Genomic DNA, 27,875 nt, shown 5'->3' with positions numbered 1-27,875 from the left:
CCCTACATAAGGCATAAATTCCCAGTATCAGCCACACTTGGTGGTCTTATGAATGCTCTTTCTTCTAATCACAGGAAAAAAGAATGGAATTCTAATATTCAAATAAGGCAGTTAAGCCAATAGTGTGATTAGACTTCCATTTTAAAAATTAAGAAAAGCCTATAATAGACATTTATTTTCATCTTTTTAAAAATTTGACCAGAGGCTGGATATAATTGGGAGTTCCATTGAGATTGGTGTGTGGTATATCTGTTAGGTAGTGGAAAACAGGACAAATGAGGATAAGTTTATTAAAAAGGTATCTGAAGAAGTTATTCCAGACCAATTTATTTCATCAAGGAGTTTGTGTGCAGCCTCAGTGTTGAATGTGCAATAATAGTTCTGTAGCTCTGCTTTTGATGTTGGACTACAGAATGCAGCTTATCCAGGAGCCAACAGAAAAATATCTGCCCAATAAAGAACAGTTAATGTGATTGTTAAGCATTTAGGTACATATAGATTGTGTTTTTAAAGATTCATTGTTGATTCATACCATATCAATCTTTATTGTCAGGAATACTTGCTCTTAGTATCTGCCAAAGTGATATTTATGTCCAAGACAAAGTATTTGGTTGTACTGGCTTGTCTGATCAGGATTGATGACTTTGTTTCCTGCAGATTGAATTAACTAAAAGAGGACTTCAGTCATCTCTCTTAGTAAAAGCTCCAGAAACAGGAGAGTTATTTGTGAATTTTGACCCTCAAATATTAACTTTAATCAGAGAAACAGATTGCATGGCTCACATGTGCCTTGAAATCCCACCATTTGCAAGTACTATTCAACAGAAGAGAGACTGGTATAAGAAGATTGTCAGCAATTTGCACGTGGGTTTATTTTTTTTTTTTTAAATATGTGTAGTGTGCATTAAGATGTCTAGGTTCTCTGTGTATGGACGAGGGAACAGTGAAGATCAGCTGTTATGCATAGGTTGGACATGATCTTAAGGTCCTTTCCAACCTTTTTGAGTCAATGAATATTTGCAAATGTGTTTTCTGTCTTTATGAGTGTCTCAAGGAGCTTTTTAAAAGCATTTCTTGGCTTTGTATTTTCTGTGAAATCACTTCAAAAATGCAGGGGTTTAGGGAAGCTCTGCAGAGCTTGGGAAACAGATGAGGATGGAGAGCAGCAGAGTCTTGCAAGATGCCTCGCTCCTTTGTCTGGTTTCCAAATGATAAACAATTGTCTCTCATTCAATAACGGAATCAGCATTGGGTATAATTTGTTTTGAGAGCATAGCTACGAGGGAGGAACAGGTGGAATGCTTTTAAAAACACCTTTTTTAGACAGATGCGTGTGGAATAGTTTAAAAAAGAGAAGCTGAAACTTCACTTTCTCTCATCTTTTAAATCCTTTGGATCATTTTGCCTGCCTTTGAGCAGATAAGGTTCTCGATGACTCAAGGTGAGGATTCAGGACAGGTGTCCAGAAAACTGCAACTTCAAAGGGCTACTTGATGGTGAAATGAGAAAAGTCATATTAAGTCATAAAGTTATGATGAGGATTTTATATTTTTTTGTAAAAATGTGAAGCTAAATCAATGAGATAAATATGCCATTAGAAAACAAATACCACATCAAAGTTCTCGTAAGGCTGGTTTAATAAAAATTCTGTAATATTGACTTGGACGCAGTTTTTTCATCATGCTTTTTGTCTCCTGAACATCCATTGAGAGTCTGAAATTTGAAAACCTTTTCCTGTGTTGTGGTTTGACCGTGGTAGGCAGCTAAACATCACACAGATGCTCTCTTACTTCCTGCAGTGGGATGGGGGAGAGAATCCTTAGGTTAAAAAAGAAAACACGTGCATCGAGATGAAGACAATTCAACAGGAAAGCAAAAACTGCCTGTGCAAGGAAAGCAAAATAAGGAGTTAATTAACTCTTTCCCATCAGCAGGCTGATGTTTAAGCCGTCTCCAGTAAGCAAGGCTGTATCACAGTTAGTTGGGAAGACGAACGCTATAGCTGTGAATATTCCCCTTCTTCCCTCAGCTTTTATCTTTAAGCCTAATGCCGTAGGTATGGAGTGTCCCTTGAACAGTTGGGGACAGCTGTCCTGGCTGTGTCCCCTCCCAGCTTCTTGTGCACCCCTAGATGCACCTCACACTGTGGGGCAGTGTGAGGACCAGAAAAGGCTCAGTGCTGCATGGGCTCTGCTCAGCAGTAGCCAAAACACAGGTGTGTTATCAACACTGCTTTGGTCACAAATCTAAAGTGTGGCACTATTTGAGCCGCTATGAAAAAAATTAACTCTATCCCAACTAAAACCAGTACAATCTACAATGATGAATTCCGTGTGAAACAGCATGTGATATATCATTACAAAGAGCAAGAAGAGCGAACTTCTGCCAAAAATAATGAAAACATTTCCCAAACGATTAATTATAATTTCTTAAGAACTTCAGTGATGTAAATCCAGAGAAACTTTCCTAAATTATGATAAATACATGTATGTGAAGAGGTTCAAATCATTGTATTAACTAATTCTCTGTTTGGTTCAGATGATGCTGGCAGAATATAAAAGAATCAAACTGAAAATACAGCATCCTATGGAACAACTGATGGCTCCTCGGTTAGCAAATGTAGATGATGCTATCCAGCCGGGTCTAATGGTACTGACCTGGACATCCTTGAATATTGAGAAATATATTAACACAGTTTTTTACAGGCTAGGTAAGTTAGTTGTCTCCTTCCATCAACTTCTACTTGTTTGTTTATATATATATGCAAGCTATATTATTAAGCTTACTATTCTTTATGTGATTTGCACTTAATTGACTTGTACATGAAAGAAATCAGAATTTTCACCTGTTCTGTACTTCACGAAACCCCTACTTTATAACAACACCTTTTTTGTCTCACATGTTTGTCAAATTTTTACCAATATGGATGGAATAACAGCTAGGATTAAACCAAGCATAAAATAGCGTGCAAAAGGTCCCATGTATTCTGAATTCAAAGAATGATAGCTACTTTTTAAAAAAGCTCCCTAGGTTTCAGACTTTTCCCAATCTTGCCTTCAGTTTCTACAATGTACAAACCAAATTTTTAGGAATAGTATCTTGACTGATTTGACACTGTCACTGCTCAATAGCTTTTCATATTAACCTTTCATTTTAACATCAGTCTCTTTAAAACTAATGCACAGACATCTTGGGCAACAGCTTTAGAAAACAGATAAGCTTGTAGTCTTTTCAAAAGATTATTACAAGATAGCACTGAGATGAGTATTTTTTTCCAAAGATACTAAATTCCTTTTGCTTCAGCTTAATTACTACATCAAACAGATTTTGGTTTTTTGAAATAGTGTAATTAGTTATAGTGGGAATTTTCTTTAGCTGAAGTGGCAAATTAAAATGCATTTTGGATGCTAGCTGGACATTGCACTCAATTTAATCTTGAATAATAGAAGTACTTTGAGTTTAGAACAGACATCTTGCTGCTATTTCAATTTTAGCATTGAAAGCAAACTGCTGTCAAACTGTGAAAATTCTAATGAATGTTTTCTTTAGCTGTTATTTTGCTTCTAACATTTTTCTGAAGGATAAACATTTTATTTGTCAAAATAAATAGAATTTTAATGTCTTTGTGATGAAATGCATATACTTCAAGCTCAGCTTATATGTATTTATATTATTTAACATATTATCTTTTAGGGTACGGAGAGCATATGCTAGACAAGCATATGCTATACAGAAAATTCATTATGACTTTAGTGGTGAACCTTGCCATAATAGTTTAGGTGTTGGAAATAAGCTGGTTAAGGTATAGAATTCTTATAAAATTGGACATGATATTTTGTTGAAGTAAAAATTTAAGCAGGACTCTGTAAAGACCATTGTTTTATGCTTTTAAGCTTGTCTTGAATCTTCTGTTTGCCTCAAAAGCTGGGCTGGAGCTACTGCTTGATCGAGTGAATGACTTGGTTGAATTTCGTATTGATGCTGTCCTTCAAGAAATGAGTAGAGTGCCACTCTGTAAGTTACCAGAAGATGAACCACTGAGCTGTGAGGAATTTCTCCAAAAGACTAAGGTTATTAGATAAAAGTTTCATAAATAAAAGTTCAATGAGCCTGCGTTAAGATATTTTCCCATCTCTATAAGATGAAAAACTGTAAAATTAACGAAGCATGCATGGGAAACCTAAGGAAATCTCCACTTGCTTGGCTGGAACCTTAAAAAAAGAACAAAAATACCAAATGCAAAGAGGGCCTGAGTTGAGATTTTCTATTCTAAGCTTATTAATGTCAAGCCAGTTACTATATGATATTTCTTTTATGCTTTGATAATACTCAAATTTTTTTCCTCTGTGATAGTATTTTCTTTTTGTCATTGTTGATTGTAAGTGTCTTTAAATAAGGAAATTGCCTATCTGATGCCTGTGAATAGATCCATAACACGCACACATCATTGCCTGGGAAAATAAATACTCTGGAAATGAATGTGTACTGAATATATTTGTTAAGCTCTCCTGAGTTGTTAATGGGGTGTGCAGAAACTCAGAAGTACCTGGGTGGAGGTATTCTGCAAAGACCCTCTTCCGTCACCTCATCAAACTACTTTTAAGTGGAAGAGAATTACCTGTAAGCATCTAAGTTGTTAGTCAGTTAGAAAAACTGATTAAGCTAGTAATAAAATTGAATGACAGAATGATTTTTATGAGGCATTAGTGAGATATTCTGAGCCTTTCCTCTTTTGTCCCTTGTAATATCTCACCTTGTTGTTAAATACAATATAAAACTTAAAATAATATTTTATGGAATGAGTGGTATTTTGTAAGCTTCACAATCCACGGTTGGTTTTTGTTGACCCTGCTGCTGCTTTCCTGATAGGGCTGATACTTAAAACCTATATTCACTGAAGTAAAAATATGTGAGAATGAGCATAAAAAAACGTACATAACTGTGTGATAATTGATATTGCTTAACATTGATCTTCTGCAAGAAAACTTGAACTGCTACATAGCGATTACAACACCACAACAGCCGAACAGTTTGAGTTAACAGAGTAAGTGGTTTAATAACCCCAGTTCTGTGAGCAATGAATATAGTAGCAGCATTTGCAAGCTTATTGTAGTTTTAAATTAGAATGGACTAGAAATAAGTTCTGTCACTCAACAGGTGTTTTAAAATTTCTAATGCAATTGCTGCAATGAAAATCGTTATGCTGTGAAAAAAACAACAACGCAGAGTACTTTGTTTAGTAGTTGCTCTGGTAGTGAAAATCAGATCTGGCTTCTCTCTCAGCCAGAATGAATCATTAGGAAGATCAAAGATTGTGTCTTAAAATTTGGAAATGAATGAATTTTGCTAATGGCTGGTTTGTTTCCAATTACCAATTTCCATTTAAATGGAGGTAGCCAGGTTTGATTAAACTTAAATAGGAGATAACAAAGAAGAGTAAAAATAAAAGTTTAAAAAATATTTAAAAAATATCATTGACTAGAGCATACTTCGTCAATTTTACCATAGTATTAAAGAAAGAACTGCACTGTAATACCTTTCTGAGTTTTATTAAATCTCATTCTTTGATTCCTTCTCTCTCCAGGTAATACTTTTCTTGTTTATTGTAATAATAAATACAACTTTTGACAGATTTTTATCTCCTATCTATCTGTAAATGGAACTATGTTTGGCTAATACTCCTTATGGCACAGCCAAGTAATGTAGAGTGGCAATGATTAAAAGAAAGATTAAATTTTCCGTGTCTATATTCAAAAGTTAAGAAAACTAAAAAGTGCTTGTTTTTGGGAGCCTTTTAATAGAACTAGGCTTTATAAATGCTGATTCATGGTATTAACTACGGATGAGTCATGTGATTCAGGAAGAAAGCCACAGCAATTTTGAAAGACTTTTATGTTGTCTTGGTTGGCACAGCTAGGAGTTCAATGCTAAATAATTTGGAACAAACAATACAAATATTGTGTATTGATCTTGTTTTTCACCCATCTGAAGCCTTGACATTTATATTAGTAAAGGCTGCTATGACTGTGAAATAGATGTGAGAACTGGGAAGATAAGAACATGTGTTTGTTCTGGTTTGATAACAGGAGTTCTGTATGAAAGGTTCTCGGACTTTACATTTAAAAAGCTCACTGGTGGAAGATGCAGCTAATGAGTTGATTAACATGTTACTTGACACTGAGGTACAGATCAGAAAAGAGGAGAAGTCAGTTGTACCCACTGGAGAAACAAGGAGGAAAAATACAGGTAAGAAGACTGTATTTTAGATTGTGTTTCTTCTGAGTGCTGAGAGTATGTGTTGAGGCACACTGCAGTTTAACTGACTGAAGTTTCAGTCAGTATCTAATGTCTAAAGGGTCTTGTTTGAATTTACTTGGATAATGGATCATCTAACATTCATCGATCATCTGAAAAATAGGTCAATATTATCAGTCTAATTTGCATGTTGAAATGTTAGTGCCATCGAAGCAGTTACTTACAGGCATTCGTTAGTTGCTGGACTGCCTAGAGAAAGAATATATGAAGTAATATCTAAATTTTGATGATAATCATGCCAGTTTGTACTGAGTAGAGAAGGTGGATATAAGTAAAAACTGATACATTGAGGTACAGATTATAAATTAATATAATCTTCACTTTAACAAAATTTAGCTGTACTTCAGACACCTGTGGAGATGTTGCTTTATTGTGTTTTTAAGTCCCTTAAGGCAATTTAACTAACTAGATTTATGATGTTTTAAGCAGCAGAAGAGGAAAGAAGATCAAAAAGCTTGACTTCCTCCCACAATTCCAGTGAGATACGGGCTGTGCTGTCTCCTCCATCAAAGAGGAAGAAAACGAATTTAGAAATATTAGAGGAGGAAGCCAATGAACTGCTTTCCTACTTCAGTAACTGTAATATTGATGCCCTCTTGAAAGTCATTCGAAACACTCTGGAGACCATACGCAAGCGCATCCATGCATCTTCCATGATAAACTTCTTAGGTGGCCATATTGCAGTACTTCTCTTTCTTAGTCAATAAAAAGAAATCTCTAAATGTAATATTCCCAAAACAGTATTTAAAAAGAGACATATATTTTAAAGAGGGGAAAACAAAGGGAGTTTGAATAAGGTGTGTTGTTAAATCACAGCTCGTAACATTTCCAGAGGAAATACACCAATGTCCTGTGACAGTGGAAATGTGTCATTGTGATGCTGTTTCTCTTGAGACTCCCTGTACTGTTTTGAAGCTGGATATCGTGTTTGGAGCTGGACTTGACAAGTGGTTACCTATATGACCTTGTCTTTGGCATAAAACTATATGAAAAACAAATTGAGAATGAGGTGTGTTCTCTTTCTCTTGTTAATTGCATTCAGATATTTTTATATTTTATGATGAAGCACTCTTCTGAAGTGTTTTCTTGTTAGGTACTTTTAAGAAACAAAACAAGAGGCATTTGTGTTTGGTCTCTATAGCACACAATGCATACAATATTATGAGTTTCTAAGGAGTTTCTGTGCCCAGTTTAATACATTGACTAGGAGTACAAGCTGATCACAGATTTTTCTGCTAAACGGAGTTAAGCTGCACAGAACAAGTTAAGAGGGAGCTCCACGGAGAGAAACAGCATGGCACTTAGTTTCCAGTTGTGCTGCTGTAGACTTTACAGATACATCTGGTAAATAACTTGGGAATCTTTTTCTCCTTAAGAAATTACTTTCGATACTCAGCACTAGGATAAATATATTTGTTTATATCATTACAATGTCTAGTTTGGCATCTTGAAAAAAGTGTGAACTTTTTTTTTTATCTTTCATTTAGAAAATCACAGTGCTTCTAAGCAGAAAAGAAGTGCTCATCCTATAATTAGGACTAGTATTAACCTATCTATCCCTAATATCATCATGACACCTTCTTTGGATGAGGTACAGCAGACGATTAATAAAGCTGTAGATAGTATTGTGAAAGTAATGAAAGGAGTTGGACAGTGGAGTAAGGAGAGAATATCCAAGGTTTGTGTCTTTAATAGCCTTACTTAACACTAGTGTTTCAAAATTACTGCAAATAGAAAAGGAAATTTTATTTCTTTCCTAGAAGAAAATGTTAGGGAGGAAAGTGGCTGTGCTGCGATGTGAGAGCGGAGACAGCGATTCTGATGATGGAAGGAAAGAGACTGAGAAGAAAATCACCCATGGTAATGATAAACTCTGTTATTTCTCAGTTTGAATGTTAAGTAAATGAGATTTAAACACAATATGTTACAGGATATTCAATACTAAATGCATCAAAAGCAGTAGAATGAAGACTTCATAGATTTTTAGGCTACCTTGGAGAAGAACTAAAGTATAATAACAATGCTAGAGCTTGTCTTGTGATTAGAAACCAGACTTGCCTGAAAGTACTTCTCTTTGTGTGGATTTTAGTAAGAGGATTTTTGTGCCTCGTGGAGTGGTACTGCTTTGAGTTCTACCCGCAGCATGCAAAAAACTGTTAGGATGCCAGCTTGGGCAGCATAGTAGGAACTATGAATGAGTTTGGAAAACAATTATAGTCACTGTCACTACACAGAAGATCTTTCATGATTTGCCATTGTTGTTTGTAACTTGGCATGTTGAAATGGCATCTCAGAACTAGTGCTGAAATTCATTTAGGAAGGATAAGTTAAACAATGCCTGGAAATGAATAGAAAATAGCTGTATAAATTGCAGTACTGGTGGTGAGAGGGCTGTGTAGAGTTTTGAATAGACTAAAACTTCTAAGAGGATTTTAACTTAATCTGTTTTGTGATCGGATGTGGGATCAAATTATTAATTAAAGAAATTTTAAGGTAGTTTCTTTGGTTGATGGGCTTTTCACATCTGAAATGGTTTAGAATTGAGCCAAATTAATTGTTCTGCTTTGTACTTCAGGTACTTAAAAAATATGTTGAGCCTTTTTAGTTTAGCTCCCTCTTATACTCCTAAAAACTAGAAAAGTGATAGTTGAACCAGTTAAGAAATTAAATTGTACTTTCAATACTAAGAATTTCTTTTGCTGGAGATGAAATAAAGAATGATGGTAAGCTCAGTCTTGTGGGTGTTTGCTAACTAATGGACCTTCCTTTTACCTTTTTTTCCTTTTGATTACTGGCTGTGATCATCTTCTCGAATTTAACATTAATTTGTATTTTAAATTGTCAGTAATGGTCTAATCCACATTATTTCTGAAAATAAAATATTTATGGATTTGCTCGATGCTGACATATGAATAAATCACTTAGGTGAAGTGTAAAGTGTAAACCTCGAGGAGGGGTGAAAGAAAAGGAAATATGTTTGAAAGATTGGAGTGGAACTTGTTGCAAATTTTGATAAAGTACCTAGATGAAGCAAGATTTCTAAAATGGAGAAGTTTATGAAATCATGACAATTATATTGGCCACCTAGAGTTGCCTTTTTGATTAATAAGGACACGACTTTAAAATGCATGCTTACTGAAAAATAGTTCATTCATTTTTGTCTATAGGAATTTGCTTGGCCTAAGCAATATGTCTGTCCTAAAACTGTATTTATATTTGTATCTGCCTTTATAGATAACATGTCAGATGCAGCATCACTCAGTTTGTCTGATCCAGTGCAAAGCCAGAACTACTACAAGAGTGTTTCAGAGAACAAAGAAATTATTAAATTAGTATCTTTACTCCGCAGTGCTATTAATTCTACAAAAAGGGTAAGACAATAAAGATGTTAATTCAACATCACTATCCAAGGGATATTAATATGTTTCTTTTAATATCTTTGGACAATAAGGGTAGGCATTTAAAGCAGTGATTAAATAAATATATGGATAAAAAGGTGTAGAATGGTGGATGGAAAACATCTGACTGCAAATTTGCAAATATGCTTTGAAAGTGTTATGTGGATTAAGTGTACTCTGTTAAAAAATTTATGAGGCTTTGAATATTACATGAAGCAAAACATAGGTCTGATTAAAAACATATCTCCAACTGGTAAAATACAGTTAAAAATCTTAGGTATATTGGAGTTCCGTTTTTTTAAATATAGAACTTGTAGAAATTTTACCAGTGTCTTTAAATACAACTTTATTCACATAGAAGTTCTAAAGAAGCCAGCATGACTCTTGGCCCATTATGAAGAGTATATGAACACTTTTGGAAGAAAACTGCCTGTCAGCTTGGCATTCTTAAAATGCTGCACAGGATCTGCTAATGAAGGTTGGGAGACTGGTTAAGGAATACGCATTTCTTTGCCTTTTTCATATTCTATGCACTCTCTAGTAAATTATTGGTATTGAACTGGTATTTCTTTGGGGATCTCTGCATCAGTTTCTCCTGGGGCCAGTCCAACCTTGCCAAAGGAGCCTTGCCAGGTGGAAATTTTTGACTCAAAACCTTGTAAGTTAAGTGATACTAAAGCATAACTAGCAGAACGACATACACACTTGTGCTGAAGACTAAGATGCAGTTGATAATGGTGGTTAGTTATCTTAGTGTGTTGATACTCAATATTTTGTAATTGGATACTTTTACATTCAAGGAGGTTTAAATGTGTACAAGCACTATGTTTATCATAAGTCATGATGTGAATTCTCTCTTGTAGCAGTCACCTCTCATTTACTTGTTTAATTAGCTGAAGTGATGATGATTTAACTTGATCTGACATTTGTCTCGAAGAGTCAGAAAAATAAAAATTGCACACTCCTTAAAAGATATTCAAATCAAAGATATGTGAATTGAGTGTAGAATTTAATGTTGTCATCAACATCATACATATAAATAAAAAGACTCACAATTTCATTGTTCAAGAGTGAATTGAGTTACTGCAGTTCTTGTTGCTCTGGGCCCTAGAGCTCAGGTTTCAGTTGCTAGTCCAGTAAGTGGTATGGAAGTACAAGTGCACTATATCTTAGTCTCAAAGAAGTATTTTACTTCTCACTGATTCCTAGGATTTTATAGTCTGAAGAATCATTTCATTGGAAAATACAGTAGCCAATTTGACAAACTGAATGCAATTAGCATACATTTCCTGGCAAGGCTTGTGATTGCTAATGAAACTTACTTTAAGATAAATTTACCAGCAGTCTTCTGTTTACTGAGGTGATGCAGCCTGCTCCACTATGGAGTTCTTAATGTAGTTTAATGAGCAGATAAGAAATTACATGTATGCTGTACATATAATGCTGAGAATCTTTCCTTGAACTCCTCATGTGTTTCAGGAAGTTCTTACAGCTCTGGAGCATTTTAGTTGTTATCACCATATATGGCAGAGGGACAAGGAGGAAACCGTTGATAAATTAATGATGGGAAACCCATTACTTTCTGAATTTGAATCTGAAATTCTGCATTTCCAAGACTTGGAGCTGAAAATAAATTCTGAGCCTGAATACATCTGCGTGGGAGCTATTGCACTGTACACTGGTAGAGTTCAGCTTTCCACTTCCCTCTAGAGCAATATTCTTTCTGACTCCTGTAGGAAGGAGAGATTATGCTTAGTTTTAGATGAGTAAACTCGATTAAAGATGGAAAGGAGAAAGAGAGAGAATGGATGATTGCTGTTTTGTCTGCAATCTAAACACTAACACAAGGCTACCTTTGAAGCTCAGCTGGAGTTTATTCCCTGACTTGGATAGTTCTGCTCACTTATGGAGCGGATACTGTGATGTTTGCTTATCGTGCCACTGACCCCCTTCTGTACACATTTTATGGGAGTAAGATGATATATTTATGTTGCCTTTTTCCTTGCCTGGCCACATATAATGTGACAGCTGAAAAGCTTTCTATTTAACACAGCTAGTTAAAGACAACGTGAATGTGGTGGCTGATTCTCCTTTCTTTTGGCCGTGAAAGCCAGGCTTCAAATCTTTACTTTTTTTGCAGCTCAGGTTCAACATCACATAACTGCATGTTGCTTAAGCATGTTACACCAATGGAAAAGAAAGGGAGTTGGGAACTGCGATGGAGTGTAAAAAAATGCGTGCAACTGATTTTGCAGTGGATGTTGAATCTGAGGAAGCAGAATGTTTTATTCATTAGTAGTGTCAACTAAATGTCTTAGTCTATTTTAAGGCACAGAACTAGAGAGACAATCTGGCTATCGAAACTCAATGAAAGTGAGATAATTCTGATATTTAATGAATGGAAAATACCTTCAGGTGTGAGATCTAAGCATGGGAAGAGATACTGTAAAAAAAATAAAATAAAATAAAAGACCCATAAGTGAAAACTACACAGGGAATGAATAGGTAGCAGGGTTGAAATAATGTATTACTGAAATAATATCTAAATATCTATTAATTGTTCATTGTTTTTAGCTGATCTGAAGGTAGCGCTGAGAGTGGAAACAAAAGCCTGGATGACTTTGCTGGGGTGTTGTTGTAATAAGAAGTACCGAACAGAGATGGAAGCAATTTTCACTTTTATAGAGGAAACTGGCAAGAAGCTAAATCGCTGTATCAAAGATCTGGATGATATAAGAGTAGTCATGTCAGCTTTAAAAGACATCAGAGAACTACAGATCTCCATAGACTCTCAAGTTGGGCCCATCGAGGTAGTTAACAGTCATGCTGCATGTATGGGTACTGTTTCAACAAAGCAATTATTTTCTAAGTTAAAGCTTAACAGTTTGCTTCAAAAAGGTATGATTTAATATATGTTAAATGTTGTGTGGTAGAACTGCTATGTTCTTGTAGACCTTTTCTGCATGGAACTCTCATTTGGATGTATGTGAAAACCTGCTGAGGTGGGAGATGGTTTAGTGAGAAGTGCAGAAATTGAGTGATTTCACTAAGAGGAAGGTGAGAATACAGATATTTAATGCAAGAAAGCTTTTGGTACTTTGTACAAGTCTGTGTATGAAAAGTGTTGATTTTACTCTTTTTTTTTAATTATTTTTTTTTTTTTACTAACCTACAAATTAACAGCAGGTAGCAACTGTTTCTCTGCAATCCTGACCAGAGTATGGATTTAATAATACCATAATTTGGCAAAATGAACTGTAGACTAGACGTCTTATGAAGGTGTATTTTTATTTTTTTGCTAAGAAATGTTCATGATTCCTGTTTGTCCAGGGCTGTGTCCTTATTGTTTTAAAGTAAAGTGACTTAACAAAGATTTTGTATCTAAAAAATATTGGTTACTCTAATATTCTGCTTTGGATGTGTGAAACCTGTGTTTGCTATTAGACAAATGATTTGTAACTGTGTTTTCTGAGTCTGTTTTCTCTGAGCTGAGGTAAATTATAGTGTGCAGTATGTACTTGTATGTGCTAATAATGAAAGTAAGCATGGAGCCCTTCCGTATTTTGCAGAATACAGCAAAGAAGAACTGTACCCCTCAGTCTTAGAAGCCCTGAGGGTTTCCCTAGATGTGTGAAGGAGCAAAAATAAAAGAAGTAGTTTATGGTAAAAAGTAAAGTGTATCTGCAGCTGGAACTTGCTGTGAAATGATGGGGTCAGACTCATTTATGTTTCCATCTTTGCAATGTCTCTGCAATTTGATCAAACTAGAAAGAGGAAATAATTCCTCTTTATACAAAAATTTTCACATCACACTGTTCTATCGCAGGATTCATTGCTACCATACCTTATCCTAATTTGCAGTAAGTGAATTTCAATTGTGTTTCCTTGAAACTTGACTTAGGGTTTCAGTATGTGGAGTGTTTTTACATTGCTGATACAAGTGGAGATCGGTGTTTTGAGAAAACAAAGATTTTTGAAGTGGTTTCCTCGTTCTGAGTGATGAATACTCAAAACATTTGCAATAGTTGCAACATATCAGTTGTCATAACTTCTGATGTTTTTCTAGTTTTGGTCTTTTTTTGAAAACTTGAAGTAGGGCTTAAAGGTCTTTGTGAAATATAAGTTTGATTTGCTTACTTGAAGGCCTCTGCTTAGATGCTTGCTCATGGTTCAACTCCCGTAATGTTCAGCGTGGTTCATAGCAGACAACTGAAGACATGAATCAGCATTTTTTTTTCATTAAAATGAAACTAAAACCTGTAGACTTAAGGAGTATTTTAACTGGAAATAGTTTTCTAAAGAGGCAGATTGCACTAGGGCAAATAATCCATCAGAAAGCAGAATGTTACGTTAAAGGTAGGGAGTTAAGGAGTACTATCTGCTTTTCATTTTCATGTTTCTTCCAGCTTAATATTTGTTTGCCAGAATGTGCTTTTTGCTATGCAAAAAGAACACATTTTCTTTTTCTTACAAATCATCCTCTCTTCTTAATAATTTGAAGTGTTAGCATACATATATGTGTAGAATTAACTTCAGTTATGGTTTTGTGTATCTTGATCCACCCTTCTGACAGGAGTCCTACGCAATGTTGAACAGATACAATCTACTTGTGGCCAAGGAAGAGACAGAGAAAGTGGACACTTTGCACTACGCTTGGGAAAAACTGCTGGACCGTGCAAACGAAGTGCAGAATGAGCTTATTGCTTTGCAGCCAAACTTCAGAGAAGAGCTTATTAGCGCTGTGAGGACATTTAGTGAAGATTGTGCACAGTTCTATACAGATTATGATCAGGCAAGTGTTTGTGGTGCGTTGTATTAGAGGAGTTTTTAAGAAGCAGTGGGAACGTGTTAAAAAATGTGGAGTTGACTGATTAACAGGATGTGCCTCTACTGTTGGAAGAATATGTTTATTCTTGTTAGTGCGGTTTTGAATTTCAGTGCAGGGCAGGCTCTGGTTATTTTTTGAGGTACGTAATGCTGCTAATCAGCTATTAAAGATTAAGACTTGAGACATTTAGGGTTTGTGATAAACATCTAGTTAGTATAAGCAAATGTGAAGATTGTGATTAATGAAAAATTATGTTAGAATGTAAGAAGCATCTTCTGATGTTAGATATAAGCAGAAATGACTTAACCTCTTATATTTTCTCAATAGAATGTAAATTAGTTGAGCCATACCAGTCTTGTATCATCTTCTATGTAGTGCTGATTTTTACTTGAAAAAGGAGCTACCATTGCTTAGCTTTTACACTGTTACGAAAAATTATGCATTAAAAAGATAATTAATAGCCTCTTTTTTTTGTGTTTAAGAAAAGAATAAAGTCCTTGTTCTAGTAGTAACTGTGGTCTCTTGGTTCAGTTGTAGGGATGGAATCTTGAAGCTGCAAACACATTTGAGTTTAGGATTTAGGAAATGCTGATTAGAAATGTGTTGTGACTATTTTCACTCTCTAAATTCACTATTATTATTTTTTATTTTTCTTAGAACGGGCCAATGGTGGTTGGCTTAGACCCTCAGGAAGCCAATGACAGACTTACTATGTTTCAGGTACTGTTAATTCTGAGCCATTGCTTGATACTTATTGCAAGTAAACTAACACCCAAAGGCTTGAAAATTAATCAGAGCAGTTGAACTAATTTTCATTGATACACAGAGTTACTGAATTGGCAAAGTTTGTTTTAACTTAATGAAAGCTAAGTTGGTGGTTTTTTCTATGCATTTGCAAGGAATGCTGGTTAAAATTAGACTTTTCAGAGCCAAGAGAAAAGCTGAATGAGTAATAATTACTAGATTCAAGTATCCTGATGAAAGCCCAATTTCAACTTTCATGTACTTGTCTATAGACTGTTCTTGTGTTCATTATTGTGTCTTTTCCCCATGATTACAATTTTATCCAATCTTTTTTTCTCTCTCTTCCCCCTGCTTTTTTTTTTAAAAAAAATGATATTAAAGGTTTCAATTTAAACTATTTTTCCTCTCTCTTTGTACCATTTCTCTTCCTGTAATGAAGAGTTCTAATGGTTTTTCTTCTCACATATTGCTATTCATTTGGCTTTCTATTACGCTCCCTCAGTTATATTGCATTTGACAGTTAAATTTTGGTTTTCTTTGCTGCTTAAACAGTTGTAATTCTTACTTCAACTCTTCAGAACAGAATTGCACAGCATACTTGGAGAGGTAGAATTTGCTGCATCCACCTTTGCTATGCACATCATTAGCTAGCTCTTACAAGTGCAAGCGTAGCATTTATTGTTCTGTCACTGTGTCACATGGAGTAAATGGCCTCCTTGTCTAAAGATATGGCTCCAAGATAACTGAAAGTTACTTTTCTCATGAAAATGGTTAAAAAACCTGTTGACAGTCTAAGTCGTATCTCCTGTGTATCTTTCTACTATTTAATAGATTTTAATCAGTAATGAAGCTCTAGGCATAAAACTCTAGGCATAATGCTAGGTCTTGAATAATTGTATATTTTTATTTCTATATTTTTTATTTAATTTAATCTTTTTCTTTTGTAGAATCGATTTGATAATCTCTTTCGGAAATATATTGCATATACTGATGGGGAAGATCTTTTTGGTTTGCCTGTTACTCGGTATCCTCAGCTGCTTGAAATAAAGAAACAATTGAACCTGTTACAAAAACTCTATAATTTATATAACATTGTCATTGACACAGTCGGTGGCTACTATGATATTCTTTGGTCAGAATTAGACATTGGAAAAATTAACAGTGAACTTCTCGAGCTTCAGAACAGGTGAGATGTACTGCTGCTGTCGTAAATGTGCCTAAAATGCTTTTGTTATTTCTTAAATAAAACTGGTTAACACCATTAATAAAATCTGGGCATGTATTGTGCATTGAAACATGAAAAATGTGGATTTTAATTGAAAAATATATCCATTGTGAACTTAATAAAATAAAGGAGCCAGTTTAGAGTGATCCTCTTGGTTAACTTTTATGAGATTGGAATATATGTTAAAATTGCTAATCATTGTGTTCAAAAAAGAAAATTCCACTTGCTTGTTGTAGTAGTATTATTCATGAAAGCCCAAATTTGGAAGGTATATTTTCTGCTGTTAAAAGTGTATACTGTGGTTTAATGAATAACAGAAAGAATATTTGAAACTGGTTGAAAAATCTTGCGTTATTTCTGTGTAGGTGCCGTAAGCTTCCTCGTGGTGTAAAGGAATGGCAGGCCTTTTTTGACCTAAAGATGACCATTGAGGACTTCAGTGAATGTTGTCCATTGCTTGAGAGTATGTCAAATAAAGCAATGATGCCTCGACATTGGAAGCGAATTATGGATCTCACCGAACACAGCTTTGACGTGGAAAGTGAAATGTTCAGACTAAGGAATATAATGGAGGCGCCGCTATTAAGATATAAAGAGGAAATAGAGGTATTGTGAAGGAAGAGAAATGGATGCATGGAACAAAACCATTTGCTTGAATGGCGTAGGAGTAGTGGTAGTAAGAAGGAACACAGAATATTTTTAAAGAAAGAACAGAGAACTGGATTATTCAGCTTTCTGTGTAAAATAGTGACATCAATATGTTGTGGTGTCAATGTCTCTTTTAAATCATGAAACATGGCCCAGTAGCTACTTTGTGAGGGTACCTTGTTTTGCAACATGTAAAAAGTAATGAAAAGTATATGGAAAAGTAATCACTGTGTTATTCTTTTATTTCCCCCAAAGCCGGCCATATCATGATGTTTACAAATTATTAGCTATGGTGTTTGTATGTCTGTACACCTTTCCATGTGATAAACAGTTGCTCATCAGTCTTACTGCAGTTAAAGGAAATATGAGTTAGACTTGCATACTGGAGACTTGAACCATTCATAGCTTATTTTGACATGCTACTTATTTAAAAGGAAATCTGCATAAGTGCTGTGAAGGAGAGAGACATCGAGCAGAAGTTAAAGCAAGTGATAGCTGAATGGGACAACAAAACATTTGTCTTTGCAAACTTTAAAGCCCGTGGGGAACTTCTCTTAAGAGGTGACAGCACATCAGAAATAATTGCTACCATGGAGGACAGCTTGATGATTCTTGGCTCTCTCATGAATAACAGGTAACAGGAAAAACAGGGGGATGAAGATGAAAATATCAGCAAGAGGCTTTAGCTTATTGAACAAATCTATCTTTCGCAATGGAAGAGTTAAATAGGGGGGCCGGTTAGCTCAGTTGGTTAGAGCGTGGTGCTGATAACACCAAGGTCACGGATTTGATGCCCATGTGTTGCCTGATCTAGTTGAGAGGCGTCCCTGCCCATGACAGGGAGGCTGGATTAAATGATCTCTAAAGTCCCTTCCAGCCTAGGCCATTCTGTCATTCTATAAAATAAACTTCTAGATAAAAGCTAAGAGCTTGTGTCCTTGAACTGTTCATGGGCTTGTTCTTACTCTCTATATTCCTCAAATAAGTTCTTCTGAAAGAGTATGTATGCAGTTCAGACTTCCTGATGAAACAACTGGACAGTTTTCGCTGATGCAAGATCATGGTGATGGACATAAAGGGCAACACTGCCTGATTCTGGGCTTTACAGGCACTGCTGCTCTCTCCCCTGTGATAGGTTCTTGTCTCATACCAAATGAGCTGAAAATTTCAGTTAAAACAAGCTTCAGTTTTCCTGGTTTCACATGCAAAAACCTGCGGATAAAATAAGGAGCACAAAACTAGATCGTCAGGCAGATGTTCAAAAGCAAGTGTTCAGTTGATAAGGACCTCTGGGAGTCTTGCAGCTTTCAAGATATTGTGTAGTCCCTTTCTGAAGCCACTTTACCTTAGAGTGAAATTGAAATTTTGCTTCTTTTTGGCTTCTGTAGGATCAGATCAGTGCTATGCACCATATGTACAAACAGAAAATTGGAGCTGATTTGTTTTATAGTTGCTAACTAGCTGAATTAAGTATAGATTTTCATACTTTCATACTTGCCAAAGATAAATGCAGCAAAATTATTCTTCATCCTTATGAGCAATGTGATGGTGTTCAAATTGTTTCCTTCTTGAAATAAAGCAAATGTCTTTTTATTTTAGATACAACACTCCCTTCAAGACACAGATTCAGAAATGGGTGCACCATCTTTCCAACACAGCAGATATCATTGAGAACTGGATGACCGTGCAGAACTTGTGGATTTATTTGGAAGCTGTTTTTGTTGGTGGTGACATAGCAAAGCAGCTTCCAAAGGTGTTCAGACATGCCTTTTTTCAGTTTTGTTTTCTAAATTTCATTCCTAAAACTTAACTATGTTGTCATAATTGATGCAGTAACCTAAACTTTATTATTTTGATACCTAACAAAACTGGTCTTGCTAAGAAATTAGGTAAAAAATGCCAACAGAAGCATTGCGTTAGAAAGACTAATAAAATTGTGTGATCTAGTTGATATTTTTCTAGATTGTAAAATTGTTAACTAGTGTTTGTGTTGTGTCTAATAGTAGCTTGCCTAGTTAGTTTAGCTTACTAGTACCTACCACTAGCCTAGAAGTGCCTAGAAATCCTTATCTTAAACTTTCCTACACAGCTTTTCAACTTAAAATTTAACTTTAGTTTTTGGGAAAAAAATATCCAATTTTAAGTATGCAGTTTAAGTAAAATTATTTTTCTGTCTTTTCTTCTATGAATGACTGAAAGAGGAAGTAGATAGCTGACTTGACAGTCAAGTATTATGTAAGCTGTGTTGTGTAAGCAGAAAGATCTGTGTTACTCTGAAAAATCTTTAGAAGTTGTATATGGGACTACTAGTGAGATTGTTTGGTGCCAATTCTTCAAGCAGATGCCTCTTCCCTCTTCTCTCTTCCTGCCTCCATCTTTTCATTTTCACATTCATTGCTGTGTTTCAACAGGAAGCAAAACGTTTCTCTAACATTGATAAATCCTGGGTGAGGATTATGACTCGAGCTCATGAAACACCTAATGTTGTTCAGTGCTGCATTGGAGATGAAATCTTGGGACAGTTACTACCTCACTTACTAGAACAGCTGGAAATCTGTCAGAAATCACTCACAGGGTAAGATTTCTACAAGACCACAGTTTTGGGCAGATGGTTGTGAATTGGGTATCAATTGCTTGAGTACTGTCCCACAGACTTTGCAAAGACCGTATTCTTCCTCTACTGTGAATTCAGTTGAACTGTAACAAGTACCTCCAGAGAAATTGCTAGCAGCTCACTGATAAGTATTTGATTTGTGACTCAGCTGTCACCCACTGTATGTCTCTGTTGAAACCAAAGCTTGTTTCAGCCCAGTTTTGATGCAGAAGGCCATCTAGATCTGTATGTCCTGTTCAGAGCCTTCACAAACCTGGGAGAAATTCCGCATGAGAGTCCTAAATGTAATAAGTAACAGCAAATGTAAAAGCATTTTATTTTGGCTTAGTATTTTTTTGCTGGTGCTTACATTACAGCAAATAATAAAAGCTTCCCCTGAAATGATTTCCAGTGCTGAAAGAGTAGCTTTAAAGCAGGTGCTTAACATGAAGGTATGATGAATAAAAAATTATTGTCATTGCCACTGTTAAAAATGGCAATGACACTTTGTGAGAAATGCCACCTTTTAAAGAGGAAAGGATGCATAAATTAACCTAAATCACTTACCATTTGCCCCCTTGCCCTCCACAATTTTTTTTTAAAATACAGGTACCTGGAGAAAAAGCGCCTCCGATTTCCACGATTCTTCTTTGTGTCAGATCCTGCTCTCTTAGAAATTCTTGGCCAGGCATCGGACTCTCACAATATACAGGCACATCTGCTGAATGTCTTTGACAACATTAAAACTGTCAGGTTCCATGAAAGGGTATGTACTGCCCACACCTCAACATTATGTTCTTTTGAATTAAAAATGTGTGTTGCTTTTTAAATAAGAAATTACCTGGGTGCGTAAAGCATTCATCTCTTTTACCAAGCTCATCAGCTAATTGATTCTGCATAGTCTTTCTTCATTTAAGACTTAGTTTTGTATCCTCAGTTAGTAGGAAAGCTTTATATAGAACATCAAAACAAACAAAAATTTGCACTAATACTTGGGCTTCAGAAAAAACCCACCAAGGTACTGAAGTATCTTCTGTGGCTTAATATAGACTAGCGTCCTCTCAGATAAGCTTCTGATTCTTTATGAGCACATTTGTGTCTTTAGATTGCCTATATTTATATTTTTTCATTCTTTTTTTTTGTTTGTAAAAACGTGCATCTAGACCCTCTCTTCTTCCTGAGTTATCCTTGATATGTGTATGTATACTTTTTTTTTTTTAAAAATTCACTACCTCCCCATGTGTTTGAAATTTATTTGATTTACTATATTCCTTAACTTTTGTGTTTCCATTATTTGTGATTATAAAACTGTAAATTTTGTTAGGGTATTAACCAACCAGTAATGGAAAAGGTTTTTTTCTAATATGACTGGAAAGTGGATGATGTCATTGAAACTTAATGGATGATGTCATGAAACTTAATGAAATTCAAAAATTGTCAGTGTGTGGAGGTTTGTCTTCTTGTTTGGATGACAATGGGTTTTTTAAAGCCTTTCTGCACACCAAAAAGTAATGATTTAATTGTTTTTGCATTTCACTTACCAGGTTGATGTAATTTATTAGTCACGTAAGTGAGTTTAGCGGAGTGATGGCATAAGAATCAGACAGTTGGGATAAAGATAAGAATAAATCTACAAACACAAAATGATCTTGCTTTGGTTTTATTAGATATATGATCGTATACTGTCGATTTGTTCACGAGAGGGTGAGACAGTAGAGCTGACTAGACCTATAATGGCTGAAGGTAATGTGGAAGTTTGGCTCAACGCTCTGCTGAAGGAATCCCAGCTGTCAGTGCATCATATTATTCGCCAGGCAGCTGCACACATCCAGGAAACTAATTTCCAGCTGACCGAATTTTTTTCTACTTACCCAGCCCAGGTAATATCATCATTAAATCAATGCAGAACAGTTCACAGATAAGTAGCACATTGAATTTTTTTTGTCTTGTCTTTGCAATCAAATTTAGAACCAGTGTTATAAATGCAAAACTGATATTTAAATTTATCTTAATCACCTCAGTCTTTTAAGTTACGCTTTACATATCTGAAACCAAAAGAAGAAAACTTACCCTGGAGCTCTATTACAAAAATAATGCCAAATGCAATAAATTAATGCAACAGAGTTAACACTATTTCTTTCCATTCTTTACATTCTGTAATTATTCACTGATTAGTTATTAATTATGTATATGAAATACTATTAATGATATACAGTATTTATATATCTGCTCTATATTACAGTGAACAGTTCTATCACCAGTGCACTCTAGGCAGGATCTATAAGACTGAACTGTGGCTTTAACCATGTGCTTATGAAATGAGTTGGGACACATAAAACAGAAGCATAGGATTAATGACCCCTGTATGGATGTATGAAAAAATCATTTTCTACAAATAACTGCAGAGCCATTTCTTCAGTTTATCTGTGTCTGTGAATGTACATTTTAGGTGAAAGAGAAAAGATTATGAAGCATATACTTTTATGTTTCCTAAGGTTGGATTGTTGGGGATCCAAATGATTTGGACAAGAGACTCAGAAGAAGCTTTGACTAATGCCAGATATGATAAAAAAATTATGCGAAAGACGAACCAGTTTTTCCTGGATCTTCTAAACATGCTGATAAATATGACAACAAAAGACCTCAGCCCAGTTGAGCGAGTTAAATATGAAACGTTAATCACTATTCACATGCATCAGAGGGACATTTTTGATGGTCTGGTAAGTATCAAAAACTTTACAATGAATTATGAGGTGCTTTCCATGCAAAACAACATGAAAGGACAAAAAGAAGATGTTTCTATACCTATGATCTCCGGCCTCTTATGCTAAACGTTTAATTTCAGGACTGATTATGTGTCATAGAGTATTAGAAAAAATGCTGACATTGCTTCAGTTCATGTCTTAATTTCACTTTAAATAACTAAGTGATTTGTTACCTTTGTTTGTTTTTTTGTCTTTCCCCCCCCCTCCAGCAGCTGTAGCACAATATTATAATGCTTTGTGTTGGCCAACTTCAGTTAGATGCCACTGTCTCACGACCAGTTAGGAGCTGCTTTTTCGCCATATGTTGTGCTACAAGTAATTGTCCTTTTCTTGTCTACATTGTTAGTTTTGAGGAGTAAAGAGAAAGTATGTAGAGTTATAGTACAGGAAAAAGCTTGAAGCTCATTGAAGCTGCTGTGCTCTCTATTCTAGTTTCAATAGCGTACATAGAAACACCTAGGTTGGAAAGGACCTTAAAATCACACGTCCAACCCACAGCCCTACACCACCGTAACACTAAATGTAATTATTACTTAGAGATATGTTTATTCACTTCACACTGTCTCATGCTGCCATATGATACTAAAATTAGGAACATGGAAGCATTTACTGCTTAAACAATCAAACTGAAAAACTAGCATTCCCTTTTATGTATACGAAGCTCTGGACCTGACTCTGAAATTAAACTGTCTGAGGAAAGAATTACTGCTGATAGGCAGGCATCTGTGTTTTCGTTGCAGAACTAGCTGCTTCTAGTTACAATCGCCTTATATAAAGTATAATTTTTAAATACAACCCGTGGGACATATTTTTGAATTTCTTGACTAGTATTTGACACTGTCTTGAAATACCTTTTTACCAATGTGCATGTGTTTTTGTATGATTCTTGTGACTTTTTAAAGAATCAGATATCACACTATGTGCTTCCTACTGAAGCATGTGAAAATAAAAGGGTAGAGATGAGTACAAGAAATGGCATTTTTAATATTAGCCTAATGTAATGACTTTTGCTTGGGGCTTATGGACTGTTCATTTGTATTCAGAATTTTAAAACACTCATCTGAGGCCTGAAGTTCCTGTGCCTTAGTGTCAGTTTCAGGGACAGCATAACACATTAACATTTTTTGTGGTAAAAATCAAGATAGAGTCTCCACTATTCTTGTTGTTACTAGCAGTTCTTTATGCCTTTCAGTGACAGTGCTGCCTTTGCAGTACTACTTATGAGGTAATATAAATTCAAAAGTAAATGTTAACCATGAATACTACAGCTTTTTTCCCTCCTCTTTTTAGTGCTGCATGCGTATCAAGAGCCCTACAGACTTTGAGTGGCTGAAGCAATGTAGATTTTATTTTAATGAAGACTCTGATAAAATGATGATTAAGATCACTGATGTGGGTTTCACATACCAGAATGAGTTCTTGGGCTGTACTGACAGGCTTGTCATAACTCCTCTTACAGACAGGTGAAAAAGACTGATTTTATTACTTTATTCTTTGATGCCAAACCTATGGTTTTACAAGAGCAATTTAGTCATTCCTATTGGATTCAAATGGGTGTCTACAGAGGTTATCCTTCACAGTCGTGTCAAAGTCAATAATTTTACACAGAATACATGAATATTTTTTTCTGTGCCTTACAATAGTGAGCCATCATTAGCAAAATAAGGGCACTAGATAGCTTTTTTTTTTTCTTTAATTATTCTATACAGCAAATTCTAGAGCTTCTCTTTAGATATAATTGTTAGTTGGTGTTTTTACTGCATCACACATAGAAGTTTCATTTATGAAAATGGGATGTGCTGTATGATCACATTTTAAAGGTAAGTGAGGAAAGGAAATGTGAGCTGTCTTTTATTACACTCCACGGTATAGTATAGTTCAGAGCTCCTTCAGTTAAAGTAATTCAGGAACTAGATTAAGCAGCATCTCTGTATCTGCTTTCTACCCTTATTGTGATCTTTCAGGTTGTTGATTACTGATTATTAGCTGTTCCTCCACTCTATGTATGGAGATGAACCTTAATATTGCCTGCATCAGACACTGAATAAAAGGTTTTCCTTCCTACTGATTTAAATTTTCATTAGAGGTGTGTCATTTCAGCAGTTTCCTTGTCTCCTTAAATCAGACCTTCCTCATGTAACACTCTTGAGTAAGTTCCTCCATCACTATACAGAAAATTGTGTGCTGCAGCCCAGTATGTGACGGCAGCCTCTTGCCTTTTAGATGTTACATCACTTTGGCTCAAGCTTTAGGCATGAACATGGGTGGAGCACCTGTAGGACCTGCAGGAACTGGAAAAACTGAAACCATCAAAGACATGGGACGGTGCCTTGGAAAATATGTAGTGGTCTTCAACTGTTCAGACCAGATGGACTTCCGAGGACTTGGGAGGATCTTCAAAGGTAAGATGTGGACCAAAGGTAAGATGTTGGCCAAAACAATCAGCTGTGTCCTGGGGTGCATTAAGCACAGTATAACTAACCAGCCAAAAGAACTGATTGTCCCACTACTCTCAGCATTGGAGTGACCTCATCTAAAGTACTGTGTGGTTCTGGAGTCAACAATGTAAGAATCATATAAAAATATTAGAATGGGTGCAAAGAGGAACAACAAAGATGGTGAAAGAACTACAAGGCATGACTAATGAGGAACAGTTGAGTGTACTAGGTTTGTTCAGCTTAGAAAAAAGGAAACTAGGAAACTGAGGGGTGACCTCGCTGCTCTCTACAAGGTCCTGATTGTTTTTCTCTGGTTTCTGGTGATAGGAAGTGACGGAATGTCTTAAAGCTGCATTAGGTGAAGATCAGATTGGATATTAGGAAAAAAATTCTTCACTGAGAACATGGTCAAGCACTGAAACAAGCTTCCCAAGGAAGTAGTCAGGGTTCTAAGCCTGTCGGTGTTCAAGTAGTATCTGGACAACATTCTCAGAGATTTGGTTTAACTTTTAGGTAGCACGGTGTGGAGTCAGGATTTATTGATCCTCATGAGTCCTTTACTACTCAGGATATTCCATGATTATAGGATTCTATGGACTTTATAAAACAAGGTCAACAAATAATCAGCAGGCAGTTTTTTCAGCCTTTTAATAAATACAAGCAATTACTCTTATGAATGTAATATGCATTTGCATCATTGTCTTCAAGAAATAGAAATGTCTGATAACATAAGACAGTTTATGAAAGGATATAAAACCCCACTTAAAATAATCAAAGGGGACTGCCAGTACAAAAAGAAAAAAATGTAAAATGTATTGCCAAACTGATGGAATATGTTGGATTCTTATATCAGTATCATGTCTCCTTCAAATGTCACAGTTCTTATCAGTTGAAGGAAGTGTGTGAATAGCGCTATACATGTAACAAACAATTGGCACAACTGACTGGAGTTAGATGAAGATGACATTATTTCTTTTTAGGCACCTGAAATTAGTACCTGACAGTTATGGCTGATGTTAAATTAAAGATTAAATGGAGGTATTTGACACTTGTATTGTTGCAAGTGACTATGTTGATCACTTTATGTGTTTTTTTTCCCCACCAAAATACTTGAGGAAGAATCCAGTTCTGGTACAGACTGACCCCTAACTTCTTTCCAGGTGAAAGCAACTTTATTAATTTAAATCTGTGCAATAGACAACCCATCATATTTTCATAGACTTATTTCAGGAATTTTTTAGGGGAGTAGGGAGGAACAGAAAAACCTTTTAAGATACTTAGGAGAAGGAGCAGAAATCGAAGGATGTAGTGTCCTAGACAAACTTGAGAACTGTTGGAACTTTGTGAATTGTTGCTTGAACAAGAATTAAACTCTTGTCCTTCTCCATTTCCTAACCCTCAAAAATAAACTTTTTTTTTTGAGGTAGATTAACTTGATTTTTGGCCTATGAATTGCACCAAAAAAAGGCTTGCCATCATAATGGTCAGATGCTTATTTGCTTTTCTCTTTTAAGGACTTGCTCAGTCTGGCTCCTGGGGCTGCTTCGATGAATTCAATCGTATTGATTTACCAGTACTATCAGTAGCTGCACAACAAATTGCAATTGTGTTGACGTGTAAGAAGGAATGTAAAAAAAGCTTTGTTTTTACGGATGGAGATAACGTGGAAATGAATTCAGAATTTGGCATATTTCTTACTATGGTAGGTATTCAGTGGGTTGCTAATATCTAGCGATGATTGTACTATAATCACTTCCAACCTGATGTGCTAAATGTGTGTGCTGACTCTTATGTCACTCAGCTCTTAGAACTCATGTCATTTGAGAACACTGAGCATTACTAAAAAACAGTTTGCAGGGTCTTGTTTCAGTGACATCAAGCACATGCAATTACAACTACAACCAGCACTGTAAATACAATTTCTTATTTCAATGTCAGATTATTTCTGCATGCTACATTCTAATTGCCCAAACATGCTTTTGCCTACAAGTACAGAAAAATGGCCGTAGAAATACAGGTTAGAAGGGGCCAGTAAAAACAGAACCTATAAAACAAATGCAGGTTTGAAGTGTTTAGGTTGAACATTTTTCATACCGCACAGATATAAGAGAGGCTAAAATGCTGCAGACATATGCTAGTAATATGCATGGCAACTCATTCTTACATATGATTTAAAGCCCAAAAGCTAATTTTATCTAGGTAAATTACACATTTCTTTGCTGATTCTTCTCTTTGTGGAAGGGGCAGTCGACTTCAAAATCTGTTCTTCTCTCTAGAATCCAGGATATGCTGGACGGCAAGAACTTCCTGAAAATTTAAAGATTAACTTCCGTTCAGTGGCTATGATGGTTCCTGATCGTCAAATCATAATTCGTGTCAAGTTGGCTAGTTGTGGTTTCATTGATAATGTTGTATTGGCAAGGAAATTCTTTACACTGTATAAGCTGTGTGAAGAACAACTGTCAAAGCAGGTGATTATTTTCATATGAGGAAAAATCATCTTAGGGAAAAACTATATATGATGTCACAAATTATTAGTATCTATGTGAAGAAGACGGCAAAGTTCACGTTCACTAAGTAAGCTAAATGATACTTGCAATTTAGTAGTGCAACCCTCTGCTGCCCTGGAGAATTAACTTCTGCCATGGCTTATCTATACAAGAATGGGACTGTCATTCAGAGCACTACTTAATATCAAGGTTTAACTTTAATGAATGGTGATGACTGAGGCAAATAAAGGGCTTATGTATTAATCGGTCTTATAGAGTGGATTGAAAGGCATTTGATTTGTGCTGCCTGGGCTTGTTTCTGAACTAAAGTCAGTTTCCAAAGTCCGCACAGAATTCAAAATAATACTGCTAGTTTATTTCTTAATAGTCCTTGGGAACCTTATCTTGGTTCAAAGACTTGTGATTACATTT

General features: G+C 35.6%; 1 protein-coding gene across 1 annotated transcript in view; it reads left to right on the top strand.

The window, feature by feature from the left end:
* Positions 1 to 27,875, top strand: part of LOC104277253 (dynein heavy chain 5, axonemal-like) — a 126,283-nt gene that overhangs the window by 28,016 nt on the left and 70,392 nt on the right. Inside the window, 24 exon segments of the mRNA XM_009873837.1 lie at positions 658 to 864; positions 2,539 to 2,710; positions 3,925 to 4,070; positions 6,087 to 6,246; positions 6,742 to 6,984; positions 7,803 to 7,993; positions 8,076 to 8,175; positions 9,562 to 9,686; positions 11,193 to 11,394; positions 12,288 to 12,523; positions 14,287 to 14,505; positions 15,199 to 15,261; positions 16,233 to 16,471; positions 16,876 to 17,116; positions 17,593 to 17,792; positions 18,758 to 18,911; positions 19,570 to 19,733; positions 20,361 to 20,517; positions 21,419 to 21,631; positions 22,247 to 22,471; positions 23,807 to 23,979; positions 24,740 to 24,918; positions 26,469 to 26,656; positions 27,231 to 27,425. Coding sequence (XP_009872139.1) covers positions 658 to 864; positions 2,539 to 2,710; positions 3,925 to 4,070; positions 6,087 to 6,246; positions 6,742 to 6,984; positions 7,803 to 7,993; positions 8,076 to 8,175; positions 9,562 to 9,686; positions 11,193 to 11,394; positions 12,288 to 12,523; positions 14,287 to 14,505; positions 15,199 to 15,261; positions 16,233 to 16,471; positions 16,876 to 17,116; positions 17,593 to 17,792; positions 18,758 to 18,911; positions 19,570 to 19,733; positions 20,361 to 20,517; positions 21,419 to 21,631; positions 22,247 to 22,471; positions 23,807 to 23,979; positions 24,740 to 24,918; positions 26,469 to 26,656; positions 27,231 to 27,425 — 4,392 coding nt within the window.

Source organism: Apaloderma vittatum, unplaced genomic scaffold (assembly GCF_000703405.1).
Source record: "Apaloderma vittatum isolate BGI_N311 unplaced genomic scaffold, ASM70340v1 scaffold9707, whole genome shotgun sequence".
NCBI classification, from domain to species: domain Eukaryota; kingdom Metazoa; phylum Chordata; class Aves; order Trogoniformes; family Trogonidae; genus Apaloderma; species Apaloderma vittatum.
Note: the sequence above shows the minus strand (reverse complement) of the source record. Positions and strands in the feature narration are given on the sequence as shown.